This window comes from Dermacentor variabilis, chromosome 5 (genome assembly GCF_050947875.1).
Source record: "Dermacentor variabilis isolate Ectoservices chromosome 5, ASM5094787v1, whole genome shotgun sequence".
In the NCBI taxonomy this organism is placed as follows: domain Eukaryota; kingdom Metazoa; phylum Arthropoda; class Arachnida; order Ixodida; family Ixodidae; genus Dermacentor; species Dermacentor variabilis.
Window position 1 is genome coordinate 160,130,587 of NC_134572.1, and position 17,207 is coordinate 160,147,793.

Genomic DNA, 17,207 nt, shown 5'->3' on the forward strand with positions numbered 1-17,207 from the left:
TGCCTCGCATGGGCTCCGCGATATCTGCTCCTGGGTTTGGCATCTCGCCCGGGATATTCTCCAATTTCTGCTACCAAGCTCCCGGAGGTATAAGGACCTTCCTGACACCTCATCTGCCCGGACCCGCCGATCTACGTTTCACCAGGGCCTCATCTTTGACCAGCCACGGGGCCGCCGAGCTAAGCCCAACGCTCGGCGCAACGCCACCTCGCCCGCAGCGCGCACCTGCACCTAGCGTCGCACCGTCGTCCGCTGCGCCGGCACTCGCTCCTGTTGTCTCGAAGCCGCCGATATGAAAAGTATAGTCGACGGTACACTCATCTCCCAACAAGAATTTGATGACGACCCTCGCTGGTCCCGAATGCTCCAAGCCCACCGTGCGGCCCATCCAAAGGAAGCCGTTTCAGTCACGAACGCCCACCTCAAGTCCGCCATGGCACCCCCGCCATCGCTGAAGACTCACCGCCTACGCCGCCACGTCCCGCTGCCTCGACTCCCAGCGGAAGACAACAAGATCGTCTTCCGCCCTGGAGGTGGCCTCGACCTCCGCACAACCACCAATGGGGCCCTCCTTGCCTCACTCTGTTCTAGAGCCAGCGTTCAGTACCGTTCAGTGCCGAGGACCGCCCGTACGCATAAACCCATACAACAACTCTTTCACCGTCAGTACGCACCCGGCAATATGTGCGAACCTCTGAGTTGCGTCTCGACACCCAGCTGTACCCACTGCGCGCTTATGTGGCAGCACCTGACAACGCCCTCCGCGGCATAATCTACAACGCCGTGGACAATCAAAACCAAGAGGAGATAATCGAGGACCTGCAGGCTGCAGGACCTACGCCATCGCCGATGCAAGGCAGATGGGTCGCACCCGGTCCATCCTGATCACCTTCGTCGGCACGAAAGAACTCCCTCGCACCAGTGGTGTTCAGCTGCGGCCTGTTCATCTGTCACCCCTTCCGCCCCAAGGCTGAAGCCTGTTTCAATTGTTGGAGCCATGGTCAACGCTCCGACGTATGTACCAAGCCCAGGTCCGGGCGCTGCCTACGCTGCGGAGCTGCGCACGCGGCTCGGGACCCCCCTGACTGCATTCCTAAATGCATCTTGTGCAGCGGCACATATGTCACGGGGTCCCGCCCGTGTAAGCTCCGCTTCGAACGGGGAGGTCCCTCCTCACTCGCATCCAGTCCCAAGTCAACGCCATCCAACTCAACGCAGTAAACACCATCCGCAAAGGACACCCGCTCATCGCGCCCCCGTCAACGATCCAGCTCCCGATCAAGCCGGGACCGCAGCCCCCGCCACCGCTCCGTCTCATTTCAACCGTTACCGGGGCAAGACACCCCATCGACAGCTTCCCAGGTGAGCTGGCGATCGCAGCCTCCCACACTCGACCCCGAAAAAGAAAAGTTCAAAGCTCAAATCGCAGCCCAGAGCAACGAGATCGCCCTACTGAAAGAACAGCTGCAGGCGCTGCTCGCGCGCCTCCACCTCCCCACCTCTTACCCTCACCAAACCTCACAACCCATCGCTCTACAGACCCCACCGCCACCACCTCCCGCCCCTATGTCCGCCTCCTCTTCGGCCGCGTCTTCCGTACCGCCTCCCCCTCCCGCAGCCCTCCACATAACAGGCGCTCCTCTACCGAACCTGCCCCCACCCCGGAGATGGAGGCTGTCATCCGCCACACGGCCTCGTTCCTCGAAGCACATGAACGAAGCATCATGGCCGCCATTATAGCTCTGCGTACGGACACGCAGAGCTGGATGGCTCAGAATAACAACCGCATGGCCAAAATTGAGGCCCGCCAGAATTCCCGTGAGGCCGATCTTGCCCAGATAACCATTAATGTCTCATCCCTCCTCCCCTCATCCTCATCTCCCAAACACCCTGCACCAGTAGGGGCACCCCGGCCTCAAGATGGCCAGAACCCCCCACGCCTTAATTTCTGGCAGTGGAACTGCCGCGGCTTCCACGCAAAGCGGAACACGCTGCGGCTCCACCTCCAGAACATCCCTCACTCCGACCACCTCGCTATCGTCGCAGAAGAAATCTTCTCACCAGTAAAACTACGTGACTACACTGCTTTCCACCCTGCTTCCCCTTCACCTCCGAAGGTTGCCACGCTTGTTCATCGCGACTACATGGCAATCGAGCATCCGCTCGACGTTCCGGAGTGCACTCACCTCTTCTTGGAACTCCTTCCCCGGCGGCGGCAAGATGTCAGCCCCTTTGTCCTTAATGTATACAGCCCTCCCCGCACACCTGAAGCTCCCCTCCTCCTCCTTCTCCGCAGTGCCATCTCACGCGCGAGCCGGAACGCGCTCCTAATTCTTGGGGATTTCAACGCTCATCACTTAAGTTGGGGCTACCCCAAGAACTGCAGGAAGGGCCTGGCACTATGGACCTTCTTGCAGAACGAACAGTTGACCGCCCTTAACGATTTCTCGGAACCCCCCCGCATTGGCTCTAGCGTACAACGGAACACTAATCCGGACGTTTCCATCTACAAAAATATCCCGGACGTGGTGTGGACGAACACCTGGGTCTCTCTCGCTAGCGACCACTATATCATGTCCTTCTCTTTCTCCTTTCCCACCCTATCTTCCTCCCGCAAGCGTCTGGTGCAGGTGGTGGACTGGGATCGCTTCCGCCAGTCGCGGCAAAGCGTCCACCTCCATCTCAGACCTTTCTCAGTGGACCACTAACTTGCTTCAGGATGTTTCCTCTGCCACCTCCACCGTCCCCACCCCTCCTCACTCCTACACGGCTGATAGTCGCCTCCTGCACCTCTGGGAGGCGTATCACTCCCTGCACCGCCGCTGGCTTTCCCAGAAACACAACCGCTCGCTGCGCCTCCGCCTTGCTCGCCTGGCAATGGACATGGAGGAGCACTGCTCCTCTCTCACCAGACAGCAGTGGGGCCAGACGTGCTAGCGCAACGCCGGTAACCTCGGGCTGAGGGATACGTGGGTTCTCCTATGTGTCCTCCTTGACCCGTCGCATTCCAAGGCCACGCACCGCAGGGACGTGACGCGCCTCCTTCACTCATCTCCACTCTCTGATTCCGACTTTCTTCTTGCTCTTCGTGATCGCTATCTCCGCACCAACCCCCTTCCTCTCTCCCTTCCTACGCCGGCAACCCTAATTCTGCGCTCGACGCAGATATCACCCTGGGCGAGGTTCGTGCCGCGCTGCATAAGCTCCGCACCACCTCCACGCCGGGGGCCGACCAAATCTCTAACAAGGCCCTCTGTAATCTGGGCACCCCATCCCTCGAGGCCATCACTGACTTCTTTAACAAACATTGGCATGAAAGCACTCTGCCTTCCGAGTGGACCCCCCCCCCCCTCCCCGCTATGGTAACTTTCATCCGCAAACCTGGCAAACCAATAGACATCCAAAATCTCCGCCCTATTTCCCTCACCTCTTGTGTCGGTAAGCTCTTGGAGCCCGTTGTTCTCGACCGCTTGCAGAACTTTCTAGAAGACAACCACCTTTCCCCGATTCGATGTTTGGCTCTCGCCCTTCCCTTTCTACCAATGACGTCATGCTCCAGCTCTCCGAAGTTCTTCACCCTCTTCACGCCAAGCGCACTCGTGCGGTCTTGGCACTGGACATGACGAAAGCATTTGACAACGTCCTTCATTCCGCCATCCGAAATGCTCTTTCCACCCTTAACGTGGGTCCTCGTATCCACCGTTATATCACGGCTTTCCTTGCCCGTCGCACCGCTGAGATTTCATTCGGCCCTCTGACTTCTCCAAATTTCACTCTTGGAAATCAGGGCACACCCCAGGGTTCCGTCCGCTCCCCCCTTCTCTTCAACATCACTCTTTTCCCCATGGCACGCGCCCTCGCCGCCATTCCCAACCTGTCCCACGCTTTCTACGTCGATGATATCACCCTCTGGGTAACCACCGGAAATATTGGAGAGATGGAGGCCGTCCTCCAGGCGGGTGCGGACGTGGTTGCCGGTCATGCTCGCGCAGTCGGGCTGGCCTGCTCCCCGTCAAAGTCGGAGCTTCTGCTCCTCCCGGCTCGAGGCACGCCCCCCACCTCTTCCCCCACCCTCAGCATCATTATTGACGCGCACGCCGTCCCTTCTGTCTCCTGCCTCCGCATTCTGGGTCTCCTTCTCCAATCCAACGGCAAACACACTGCCGTCCTTTCCCGCCTAACTACTACCGTCCACCAGACCGTCAGACTTATTCGACGTGTCGGTAATCGGCACCACGGTATGCGTGAGCACGACCTCCGTCGTCTTGTCCAGGCGTTCGTTATCAGCCGCTTTGTCTACTCCCTCCCCTATCTCTTTCTCTCTCGCGCCGAGGAAGACAAGGTGAACTGTCTCATCCGCCAAGCCTACAAGTCAGCCCTTGCGCTCCACACCTACACCCCCACTTCTCGTCTGCTGGCAATGGGCGTTCACAATACTCTTTCAGAGCTTGTGGAGGCCCATCGCACGGCACAACACGACCGCCTTTCTCGCACCCCATCTGGCAGAGCCCTTCTCTCTTTCCTCCGCTTGACCCCTGCGTCCCCTGCGTCCCCTGCCTGTGTAACCCACCCCTTACCCTCCTCTGTATCTTCCATGCTCACTGTCAACCCTCTTCCCAAGAACATGCACCCTGAGCATCACGCCGCCCGCCGCTCTGCCCGTGCCTCTACACTCTGGCGCCAGTACGGCACACAGTCTAACGCTGTGTATGTCGATGTGGCGCCATACAATCCCCACCCCGCCTACGCCCTTGCCACCATTTCCCACACACTTTCTCCCCTGACCGTTGCCACTATACCTGCCCCCACCTCCACTGCCGCTGAGGAAGCAGCTATTGCGCTCGCCATTGCCACTACCCCAGCCCGTTTCATACTCAGCGACTCCAAAGCTGCAGTCCACAACTTTGCGAAGGGTCGCATCTGCTCCGCCGCGCTCAGCATCCTTGAGCACTCCCCTCCCCCTTCTCGTCGTATCCAACTCCTCTGGGTTCCGGCTCACGCGGGGCACCCTGGCAACGAGGCGGCAAATTCCATCACTCGCGAGATGACAGACCGAGCTGGCCCCCTCCACTCCGGGATGGACACGCGTGACTCCCTCCTCACCTTCCATGACATCACCCTTCATTACCGCAACTCTCGCCTATCCCCCCTCTCCCTCACAAATTCCTCTCTAAGCTCCAACAGAGCACGTGGCGCCATTTACAGGCCCACACTTTCCTCTCTCCTGCCCGACTTGCCCTTATCCACCCCGGTGCCTTCTCACCTGAATGCACGCTCTGCAGGCACCCACGAGCAGACTATGCTCATATTCTGTATTCATGCCCTAAACACTCACCCCCTGCCTCTTGGCATGTATCTAGTCCGCAGTTGTGGGAGGCTGCTTTGGCCAGCTCGGAGCCGGATGTCCAGCTATGGCTAACGATCTGGGCAGCGGAAGTCGCCGCCAGGCATGATCTGGTGGCCACGACCGGCAGCCTGAAGGCTACCCACGGAACGGCGGCATGTTAATTTCCTTTTATTTTTGGCCTTCACTAAATAATGTTTGTACCACCACCACCTAAAAAGGCGTGACAAAAGAAGACACACAGGGACACTCACAGCGCTGTGTGTGTCCTGCGTTGTGGTAGCGCTGTGTCTGTCCCTGTGTGTCTTCTTTTGTCCCGTCTTTTAGTCGCGCTACCGTACACCCCTTGAAGATGCATTACTAACAAGCCCACATTGCAACCCTCGCGATAAAGAAGTTACGAGAATGGACGCTTTCGGAGCAATGAGTTCGCGAACAAGTTGAAATTTCGCTCAACTTCACTGTGTACTCAACCATGAATTTTCCGAAGTGCTCGCAGTAGATTAGTCGAAGGACGGCAGATAGTTACTGAAATAACCTTTCTTTTTGACATTTTCTTGGCTTCCCGGTCACAGCATTCATGCGTAACTTCCATGATTTACATACTTGTTTTCCGAAAAAAATATTTCATGCGAGTCAACAGCTGTTAGCATCTTCATTTACGTATGTTGTAAATTATCGAATCAATATATGGATATAAGCATCTGTAAAACCTTTGCAAATTGTGCCTGATGCAGGTACTGCTTTGTTCTCTATACGGAATCACGCAGCAATACAACAAGCGTACATATTCTCAGCTCCTTTGAAACGTGCTCTCCATCTATGAGTACGGGTAATACAAGTCTCCCACGTTTCCATGCTATATACTTGCAAACCTATTTGTCATCATCTGAACTTTTCATGTGACACTAAGCGGGCGAGGTTCTGCGTTAACCTAGTTTGGTTCAAAAATAGAATAGGCAAAACAAAAATTAGTATATATTTGGCTTCTTGGCCGTGCTCTTGAAGTGTACTCGTTTCCTATTTTTAATATAAGTTTCAATGCTATATACTTGCAATCCTATTTTTGTTACTATTTTCCCTCTTTCTATGACACTAATAGGCCGCACTCTCTGCGGTAACCTAGTTTGGATGAAAAATATAATAGTCCTCAAAAAATAAATATTCTCTTGCCTTCTTGGCCGTGTGCTTCAAATATACTCAGTATGTGTGAGTAACACACGTTTCAATGCCATAAACTGGCAGACCCATTTGTCACAATTTTCATTGTTTCTATAGCACACAGCGATCGCAGTTTCTGCGGCAACCTCGATTGGTTCAGAAATATAATAATTAAAAGATATTTCCATACCTTCTGTTTGTGCTTCTGAGAGTGCTCTAGATGTATGGATAACGATTAACAGACTTAGATGGGCCAGTTGGTTGCTGGCGTGATGGAACATCGTTAACGACTGCCCCGTGTGCATCCTTTCTGTGTCCTGTCCTCAAAACGCGCCGTTATAACCATGTTCCATCAATATATGGATAATACACGCTTCAATGCCATATACTTGCGATGCTATTTGTGTCTAATTTCACTGTTCATATACTGTGGTGTAAAGTTTGTAAAAAGGGATAAAGTGCCTCAGAAAGGCTGGCCAATGTTTCGATAGGAGGACTTATCTTCGTCAGAGGCGGCCTCGTCATTCTCGGCATGTTAGTTTTAAAGGATTATTGCAGTGACGTCACGTGCGGGTGTTGTCGCTGGCGGCTGGCTTTAAAGGGAGCGACTTGAGAGGTAACGAGCGCTGTCGTCCGACGTCTGTGACATTCGTTCCCAAGACGTGGGGACAAGAGTGGGAGAGTGGGAACGCGGGGAGAAAAGAAAAGAAAGAGAACAGAGAGAAAAACAAAGAAAAAACTAACGCAAGGTGACACCAAGACCAAAAAAAAAAAAAAAAACGAGAGAAAGAACAAGAAAAAAAAAATCGAGAAAGACAGGGGCCTGGGAGTGCGTTGGGGAGGTGATAGGTTAGGAAGCATTCAGGGGTGTCGTTGGCGGCATGTTCTTGTGGTATTAGAAGAGCCGGTCAGGCGGTCAGTGCGCGAGTAACACAAAAGACAAAAAAAAATGACATGAGTTGAGAGAGTGACTTGAGTAGCATAGCAGCAGTACGTCGAGTAATTTTGAAGTAGTTAAGATGGCGACGAGGAGTCTGCGGTGCGATGTATGGGGTAACTGAAAGGCAGCGGCATGGCCTTTCAAAGGGCATTGCCCCAGTCGCTCAACGTAGGTGTCGTTACGGCGGCATCCAGAAATGGCGATACCCTGGGTTGAGGCGCCGAAAGAGGTATATTGACTTCGGAATGTGTTGGTGAGGGTGTTTCAAAGAACATATATAAAAAAGAATGGAAAAGAGAGGTTCCCCCCCTCTCTTTTCCCTTTTTATATATATAGTTTTTGAAACACCCTCACCAGCACGTTCCGAAGTCACTCCCCCACTTTTTTTTTTTTTTGGTTCGCTTCAGTCGTATTTGTTATTTTCGCGTAAGCCGGTGTACAATGATCTAGAAAACAGCGCAGCGCGGATGTTTGCTCATAGTTTTCTTGTGCTAGAATTTGCGGCTTGCAAACATTTTATTTATGGAAATTTAGTGCTGTAAAGTGGGTGAGTAATACATTTTGCGATGCGTGTACAAGCGTGCATAATCTCGTTTCATCATGCTGAGCGATTTAAAATAGTTGCGTCAAATTATACGTTGGTGCGACTTAGATACTACTTTTTTTCTTCTTAACTCGCGAAGAGTAAGGGGTGCGCCTTATAACCTGGAAAATATGATATAATATCTCACCGTTCAGTCTTGCCGCTTCGTTCAAGAGCTCGACGTAGCGCAGGTAGTTCTGCTTCATGGGCTTCCCCGCAACCTTCCTCCACTCGTTCCATACGTGCAGGAGCTCGTAATAGTTCCGGGAGTCCATGAGGATGTTTTTGATCTCTGATGGCAGATGCATATGAAAAAGACGCTAATGTCGTCATTTGCAATCACGGGCGCACTTGAACAACCACAAGTAAATCGAGACCGTATCTCTTTATATAGAGAGGGTGTCGTAACCAACATTAGCCAAGCTGTTTAAAAAGAAATTTTTTAAAATCTGGTGTCAGACCCCTGACGAGGGAACACCCTAGGTATTATAATTTTGTCTTGGACCGTTAACCTATATATATATATATATATATATATATATATATATATATATATATACATACATATATATATATATATATATATATATATATATATATATATATATATATATATATATATATATATATATATATATATATATATATATATATATATATATATATATAGTTTTCTTGATCAGCTTAGCTATCGTTAGCTATCAGACACGGTACAATGAAGCTCACGCAGGTAGATCGACTGCCATACCTGGTTCTAAGGACAAGTTGCATTCATCGGGCCTGTTAGTTTGCCGCACAAAAGGACAAATTTTACTCGAAGCGTGGTTTTCTTGCATGTCCGCAATTATGTTGACAAGCTGCAAAAAAAAAAAAAAAGCACAAGAACTTCTTTTACGCCGTTACACGACATTCAGAGTCCCCGTTGCATAGAGCCCATTTAAAGTGCATCTGAAAAGCTGTCCTCACCGCAGAAAAATGTACAAATTTTTTATGCTTTTTATACTTCATTTTTGTATTTGAAGAAGCATTACAAGAAGCATTACACCACATTCTATATCCTAACTGTTAGTGTATTGAATAGAAGGAAAATAATCGTTGAAGAAGATTGCTAAAAAAAAAGGGTAAAAGGATATCGTGTAATTTCTAAGATGCACCCACAGAAGCATGGACAAAGAGGACATGCGAGTTGCGGTTTTACTGAAAGAATGGCCGATGGGGGCCGTGCTGCTGTGTGAACGAAAACTCTGCAGGGCGAGAAGCAGCTGTTCGTAATGCGCTGTTCATGCGCGCTGTTCATGCGCGCTGTTCATGCGCGCTGTTTGAGAGCGCGAATGAATATAAGCGACACAGAATAGAACAGGATCGAAACAAAGCGCATTCCATAAGACTGGTCGGAGTTTAAATCATCGTTAAAGCAGCGCTACTCTCAAAGCCTATAAACTTGGTCGACGGGCAACCTGACAGAATTTGCTGTCTCCACCGCTGCCGCCTTTAAAATCTTTGCAGTCTGAGTCAGAGAATGTCTGCATACGTGGACGAATGAAACGCGAACGAGAAATTACTAAGCGTAACCCTAACACGATCCCGCGCTACTACTTATCGGGGACGACGCTGATGGTACAGTGTGCGGGCAGAAAGTACGTTGATATTGCACGTATCGGCGGGAGCTGGTAAGAAGTAGCGCGTTATGCTTAGCTTTAACTTGTTCGTATTTCAATCGTTGACGAGTGTAGGTATCGCATCGTTCGATTTCGTGAATGCGACACGCACTCGACGTTACCGTGTGTCAAATTTTTGTCTTTCGAGAATCAGTAGCTAGCGAAATATTGACAAATGTTACCAAAAATTAAAAAAGCTGCGTTCAGTTGAACCTTTGGACGACGTTGCTCCGATAGCAATTGCGCATCAAAGCTTGACAGCGTGTAGAAAACTTTACGATCAACGTAAGGAAAACGACGTCGTAAGGAGATAATAACGCTGCTGACCTCTTGTTTCGCATAAATTGAAGTTATTTTATTTGGAGCACGTGCGATTCATAAGCTGACGCAACAGAGTAAGCGCACGAAAGACAACCATTTCTTTCGGGGATGACAGCAGATCGGGTTTCATTACCTCATTTTGCTTGTCATTGCTCAGGACGGCAGTGCCCAGAACGGACAGCTTTTCGAAAATCCTTCTCGTCACCGGATCCTCGAACTTGGTCCACTTGTACTTGGTGACATTTTTCCAGACTTCCAGATCCAGTTTTTGAGCCTCGAGTGTCACTTCCACCTAAAGAGAAAACGGATAACGTGCTAAATGCGAACAGAATGCGCCTGCACGCACACGAGCATACACAAATACAAGAACATACTGTGTGGTCTGCTTCGACACTCGCAAATATTATGCTTCATAGGCTTCGACACATCCGTTGGTGAAGCAAGAGACCGAGCAAAAGCAATAATAAAAAGACTGGGGAAGTATATTGTTCATACACTGGAATTGTGGACTTCTCGTTCAGTTACGTCGCACTGCCATTATGGGACGCCACTGCGATCTTGAGAATTAACTAGAAATTCCTGTGATGGCGCTAGCAGTGATATTATCCAATGTGGTCAAATAATTGGCAAACTTAATCGGTGAACTTAATCGGTGAAAAATGTTGGAAGAAGAATTAAAGACAGTCGCTATTAGAAGAATGCGCCCGGCACGCTTTGGGAGGTGGTTATTTGTGGCTCAAATGTTGAACTATGTGTTACGGGTAGACGCTGCCCTTACCACTGTGCCTTACCCTCACGCTGGACCCAACCGTAAGGCCCCTAGATACATTATCCGAACGCTATGTCGACTGCAGCTTCCTGAAGGACGAGTACGGAATCCCGGGCAGCACCTTAGATCATCTTTTGCGACTACAGGCCAGCGTCTCAACGACAGCATCTCAAAAACGCTAGCTGCCACGAGATAAGAATGCGAGAGCACGCCTCCCCCCCTCCTCCTCCTTCCGGTGCCTATACCACCTGCACCATACCGCTATGTTGGACTGCAGTATTTTTCTGGATCGGCCCGCCGAAGTGGTTAGACACAAGGAATTTCCGTTAGGTCTCAAAGAAAGCTACGCGCTTTAAGAAGAAAGCTGAAAAGTAATAGAATTTTATTGCGAGCACACTTTCATTCACTCCGCAATTGATCTTCAAAAAAAAAAATATATAGAATATTGGCCGCACGAGCATGCACACGTGCACTGCATGCAGGCGCGGATATAGACGTGTCTAAAATTTGTTTCCTTGACTATGGGTAAATTTGCTGCTTCTGCAAATATTTTTGTATTGCAGCGGTAGTTATGCGGAGTCTCGAGAATGATTCGCGCCGTCGGCGCCGCTGCCGCCTTCGCGCTGCTCTGATGTCGACGGCGCACGGCCTGTTCGCGGCACGGAGCGCGAGGGGGACTCCAGAGACGCGGTTGCGGAAACGACGAACGGAAGCGGACGCACCTTCATCGCGAGGCAATCACGTGTGAAAATACGAGGCTATTACTTCTGAGAGCACAGACCATACATGACTTTCCGGGTAATTAAGGAACCATACCCGCCGTGGTTGCTCCGTGGCTATGGTGTTGGGCTGCTGAGCACAAGGTCGCGGGATCGAATCCCGGCCACGGCGGCCGCATTTCGATGGGGGCGAAATGCGAAAACACCCGTGTGCTTAGATTTAGGTGCACGTTAAAGAACCCCAGGTGGTCAAAATTTCCGGAGTCCTCCACTACGGCGTGCCTCATAATCAGAAAGTGGTTTTGGCACGTAAAACCCCAAATATTATATTATTAAGGAACCTTTAACGCTCCGATCAATCAGTTAGCTGCCTTCCGCACACTAGCACGCACACTATCATTCATGCTGGGCAGCTGTGCGTATTCACTGGTCTCAGTAAACGTATAGGCAACGTTTTCAGTCTCTAGACACATTACAAGAGTACCAATGCAGGTTGACGTTGATGATGGCGACACGGTGTGGTGTGAAGAAAGTGTTATACCGCCGATATGTACCGAACAAGAATTCGTTAATGACTTCAGTGAAGCCAATTTTTTTCAACTATTATTTTCGCAGTTTCTTCTGGATCTGCGTATACCCTTCCCATTCATACTGACCACGTTCATCATCTGAACATGCAAGACGTTTACACATCGCTTGACGGCGTAATTAAAAAAATGCTTTCAAAGTTAAAACCTAGCTGAACAACCAGTTCAGACCTAGCGCCATGTTATCTTCCAAAAGCAAGTGCAACTGCTGTTGCCAGCTATTCGGTCATAATCAACTAGGCAATATCATCATCTCTGTTACCATTAGATTGGAAAATAGCGAATATAGTTACTGACTGACTGTATTGCACGAGACTTCAAAAAAACTTTCGACGCAGTTAAGCATTCCCTCCAGCTCTTTAAGGTTTCGAACCTAGGCCTAACCGAAAGCATGATCAACTAGCTGCATAATTATCTCAATGGCCGTTCCCAAAAAGCTTCATTCATTAGCTGGGAATCTGACCTTGCTGCTGTCACGTGAGGTGTGCCGCACGGTCAGTGCTGGGGCCCTTGCTATTCTCAGTTTACATCAACGACATCGGCCTGAACGTCTCATCAACAATCCGACATTATGAAGATGACTGTGCCTTGGAGAAATTAATTGTTTAGATGATGCCAACGCCTTACAGTACGACCTCAACCCCATTCTATCCTGGCGGGATACATGGGAAATGAAATTAAATTCTTCTAAATGTAATTACATACGATTCAGTGGCAAATGCTGTCATCAAGTTTAACTACCCCGTAAATAATGAAAACATTGCTATTCCTGAAGATGTTAGATTATTACGCGGGGCCTTCGCATCATATCTCACGTGGAAGAAACATCTTGAAACTATAACCTCAAAAGCCAGCCGAGTCCTTAATTTCATCAAACGGAGCTTTAAGTAGGCACTCCAAGAAGTAAAAAACAGCGTTGTATACAACCAACGTGCGGGTAATACTAGGATAAGCTGTCATGATATGGGGCCCTTACACTAACGCATTAATTAACAGGTTAGAAGCGGTTAAGAGCCATGCCGCGCGTTTTGCAACTAATTCATTCCATCGTAACGTTAGTGTCACCGCCCTAAAAAAAATGTGTACCTAGAGATCCACTGCAAACCTGTCGCTTTTTCAGACATTCCCCAACGAGTTAGCCCACGACAACCTAGACATCGATCGGCAAAAGTTCTGAAACATCCTAAGGATGGGACAATAGCGGGGAATACCGGAGAAAATTAGTGCCGCACCACAGTGTCCCAGTCATTTTTTCCACACAATAGGTGAGTGGAACGACCTACCTTAATACTATTGTTAGCGCGTCCAGTGAGTCGTTTACCGCCTTACTCGAAGGACATTTGCACGAAATGCAGTCGTGATGCAGAATGGTTCCTATAAGCCTAGTCCACCTCCACCTCCCTAATTCTTGTCTTTTTACTTTGACTGACACGTGTCGTGGGACTGTTACTGAACTTATAGACGGCTTTTTGTTTTGCTTTTATAGCTTTCAATGTATTACAGCGAAGCAGTATAGCTCATATATGAGAATTTACAAGACCTCATAGTAGGAGACAGTTCAGTTTCACAACCTGAGTCCTCTCGCACCACCAAGAATCTGGCGTCTCTCGGTGGTGTAATCTTCCTTCGTGTAATTGTCGTATACTTGGCTATCACTAACACTGCTTTGCGTTTCCGCCGAAACTGCAGCCTCTCTCTCTTCATTTTCTGTGAGTCTCAGTATAAGCGTTGCTGCGCTGACTGCTGTTGATTCTGATTTCGAGTGAGTCCAGCTTGGCCTCACTTCGGTTACTGAGTGAATTATACAGGGTGCGCCAACTATCATGCACCAAGACTTAAAGAAATAAAGCAGTAGCGTTACTCCAGCCGCCAGTAATTTTTTTGTTACTGATCAACTGTGGACCGTCCGGTACGCCGAGGAAGCCGCTCGTGTCCAAGGACTCGAGGCCGTCACCTAGGCTGGGGTGCTTATGGCCCCACCCCGCCCAAATCGCCGGACATTTAGAAAAAAAATTTCCCTCACTCACTCACTGAGGTTTATTTCGGTAATTGCAATTATTTATATAACTCGAGAAGTACTGTCCTAACTATCAAAGTGTCAATGGGACAGTTGTGGAGACCCCCAAATGACATCTAATTAGGGTGTTTTCAGCGACCTAGTAATTGCGTACAATTTTTCCCGACTGGCGAAGAAACATCACGAAATATGAAAAATACCACGTGACTGCGCTCCCACCCGCATCATAGAGCAGTGCCCTCAAATAAGCTGATTGAAAGCAACTGCATGCCTGTCGCAAACCCGAAGAGACAGCGCATCACCTTGACAATGGTACGGAAGGAGCACTAACAGCAGAGAGAAGTGGTTCTTGTGGGGAAGGAAAAAAGGCTCGTGCTATTTTCTGCAACCCATGCGGGAGCACGGCTCACGGCCGACTGATCACATTGATAACAAAAGCTCCTTGATAACGCGGCCGAAGCACCGCACTGACTATTTAAGAAACACGAAAAGCAATGGAATAAGCATGGAATGTTTCAAAATCCGGGCTCTTCTAGCACCGCATCGAAAGAGTACACACACAGCTTTATTTCGTGCCAAAAACTTGCCTTCGCGCCAGAAAACAAATTAAAGTGGCGGCGGTTTTATTTTTCGTGAAAGTGTATGCGCGCTGCAAAAACAGATTCGTGCCAAAAAGATAAAAGCGAAACAAACAGATCGAGAAGGGGCCCACATGTGGAGAAAAGGCAAAACCGATGCGTTCAAGAAAAGAAAATATGCCGCTTCTAAATAAGCTGAATTGGCAATCGCGATTGCTGCACCGAAAGTAAAACAACAACAACAACAACAACAACAACAACAACAACAACAACAACAACAACAACAACAACAACAACAACAACAACAACAACAACAACAACAACAACAACAACAACAACAACAAACAAACAAACAAACATCATATTTCAGTTTGACCTTATTAGCTATGAACTCGTAAGCCCTGTTGATCGTCAGCTGCTGCCTAGAGAACGTGTTCGAATAGGTCTCCTGCAGCCAAACAGTACTGAGTCCGCTTTATCACATCTTCAGTGGCTTTCTTGATGACTGAAGCTCGAATCCTACGGCAGACATCAGTTATCCTTGCTTTGAGCTAATCCGACGTCCGTCTTGATCATATGAGCACGATCTTTCACGTAACTCCAAAGAAAGAAATCGAGTGGAGAGAGGTCAGCTGACCTAGCCGACCAATTTACAGGCCCGTGCATTCCAGTCTATTGCGCATATAAAGTCGCATCCAGCCAGTTGCGTGCTCGGCTGCTGCTGTGTGCGGATGCCCAATCTTGCTGATGCTACAGAAGTGGAAGACGTGACAACGGGACTTCGCTGAGACACTCATCAATTCACTCCATCAAGGATTTAGTCCGCGTAACGCTGTTCAGTCAGTGTGTGATCGAAGAAGATGGGACTGATTATAGCACCGGCGCAAATTCCGCACCACGCATTGAACGACCACTCCTACTTTGTGCCGATTGCGTTTTATCCAGTGGGGTTGGATACACTTGAATAGTGTGCATTATGTAAATTTACCTGGGCGTTTCTGAGAAAATTGGCTTCACCTGTGCGCACGATGTTGCTAACAAAAAAAAAAAACCGGTAACGCACTCGCATTTGTGAGAAACCGATTCGAGAAATCTAGGCGATTCTACAGGTCTCTATCTTCCAAGCATTGGTGCTCGTTAAGGTGGTACGGGCGAAAGGCTGTCATTTAGAATCCTCCAAACTGATGACTTGGAAATTGGTACCTGGTGGTAATGTCCCCTCGCACGCTAGCATGAGGATTTGAGGCCATAAATGGCAGGACATCCGTGCGTAGGCTATAGGTCTCAAAGATGGAATCCTCCGCCGTTGTTCCGTGATGCTTCCGCTTTGTCTTAGGTTTTCATAATTTCTGATGATAGTCGATGCGTTTGGTCTAGCACCACGCTTCTATGACCGATATATATTTGCGGCCTTCCTCTTGTTGCCATTTGCAGCTCCGAAGGCAAGGATCATGTTTTCCTTCTGCTCATTAGAGAGACATGGCGACTGGGACGAAACAAAACGCACCAACCAACATTCGCACTCACGTTGTCAATTCGCTTTTGTGGTGACAGGTTTTTGGGTAGAAAACAAAAAACCATCCATGCACTTTATCTACGGTAAGACAACAGTTATCACAGCTTGTTTCCAACTAACACCAACCGCAACGTGGTAATTCGGACGGGGCGCGGCAGATAAGGCACTAACTCTATCACGATGTTTTTCTTTATTTCCCTTATTTTGTTCTGGCTAACTCAGAGGGAGCCTGTTCGAGAGCACTGCTTTGATGCAGGTTAGGGTGCCTCGATGTAGCACGCCGCCGTACAGGGTGGCGACAGCTTTTGGCCTGCGCCGCGCCGCCATCTTGCTCTGCGGTCGCCATATTGGGGCGAATCGCTTAATTTGCTGCGCCCGTTCCTTCCAGCGTTGGTAAAGCAGCATTGTTGGGGAGTTTGCGAAGCTACTATGTTGTGCGCCAGGTGCTATGCGATTGAATTGTGTTCAGTCGCAAAAGCCAGCATGCCAGGGTGTTGTGTACCGCTGTGTGCCGGCTCGACAACGAAAGGCATGCGCTGTTTTCGCTTTCCACGGGATAAGGAACGGAGAATAATATGGGAGGCGAAAGTGAGGCGTAAAGACTGCAATGCGAATGATAACTCGAAGATCTGCAAGGTAAGCCATAACACCTACGCTGCTTCTTATAAGAGTACTGCACCTGTCCGCTTTTAGGTACCCAACATTGTGTGGTTAGAATAATGCCGCGAAGCTTGTTTTTGTTTGTTTGATCATTCTTAAAGCGGCCGGCACGCCACATTATTAGTTTTTCTGTGACGCGAGATGCGACGAGATTTATCTCGATTGATCCGAGTCATGCACGACTATGTCGGGTTACATAATTTTGTCGTTGTGTTTAGCATGTCATCTCGAAGTTACCTTACCGGCTTTAAATTGAGCTCGGCAAAGAGCGGCGGTTATCCGGTTCATCGATCACAGCCGAGCACGTTTGCTGCTATCGCCGCCGTGAAGTTGTGCAGCTCTTAGTAGGCGCAA

At 49.3% G+C, this 17,207-nt stretch overlaps 1 protein-coding gene across 1 annotated transcript in view; it reads right to left on the reverse strand.

Annotated features, from left to right (window-relative positions):
* The window catches only part of LOC142583685 (angiotensin-converting enzyme-like), a 73,859-nt gene that overhangs the window by 42,826 nt on the left and 13,826 nt on the right, over positions 1-17,207 (reverse strand). The window contains exons 2-4 of the mRNA XM_075694172.1: positions 10,141-10,299; positions 8,777-8,885; positions 8,177-8,320 (exon numbers count right to left, since the gene is read on the reverse strand). Coding sequence (XP_075550287.1) covers positions 8,177-8,320; positions 8,777-8,885; positions 10,141-10,299 — 412 coding nt within the window. The remainder of the gene's footprint in view (positions 1-8,176; positions 8,321-8,776; positions 8,886-10,140; positions 10,300-17,207) is intronic.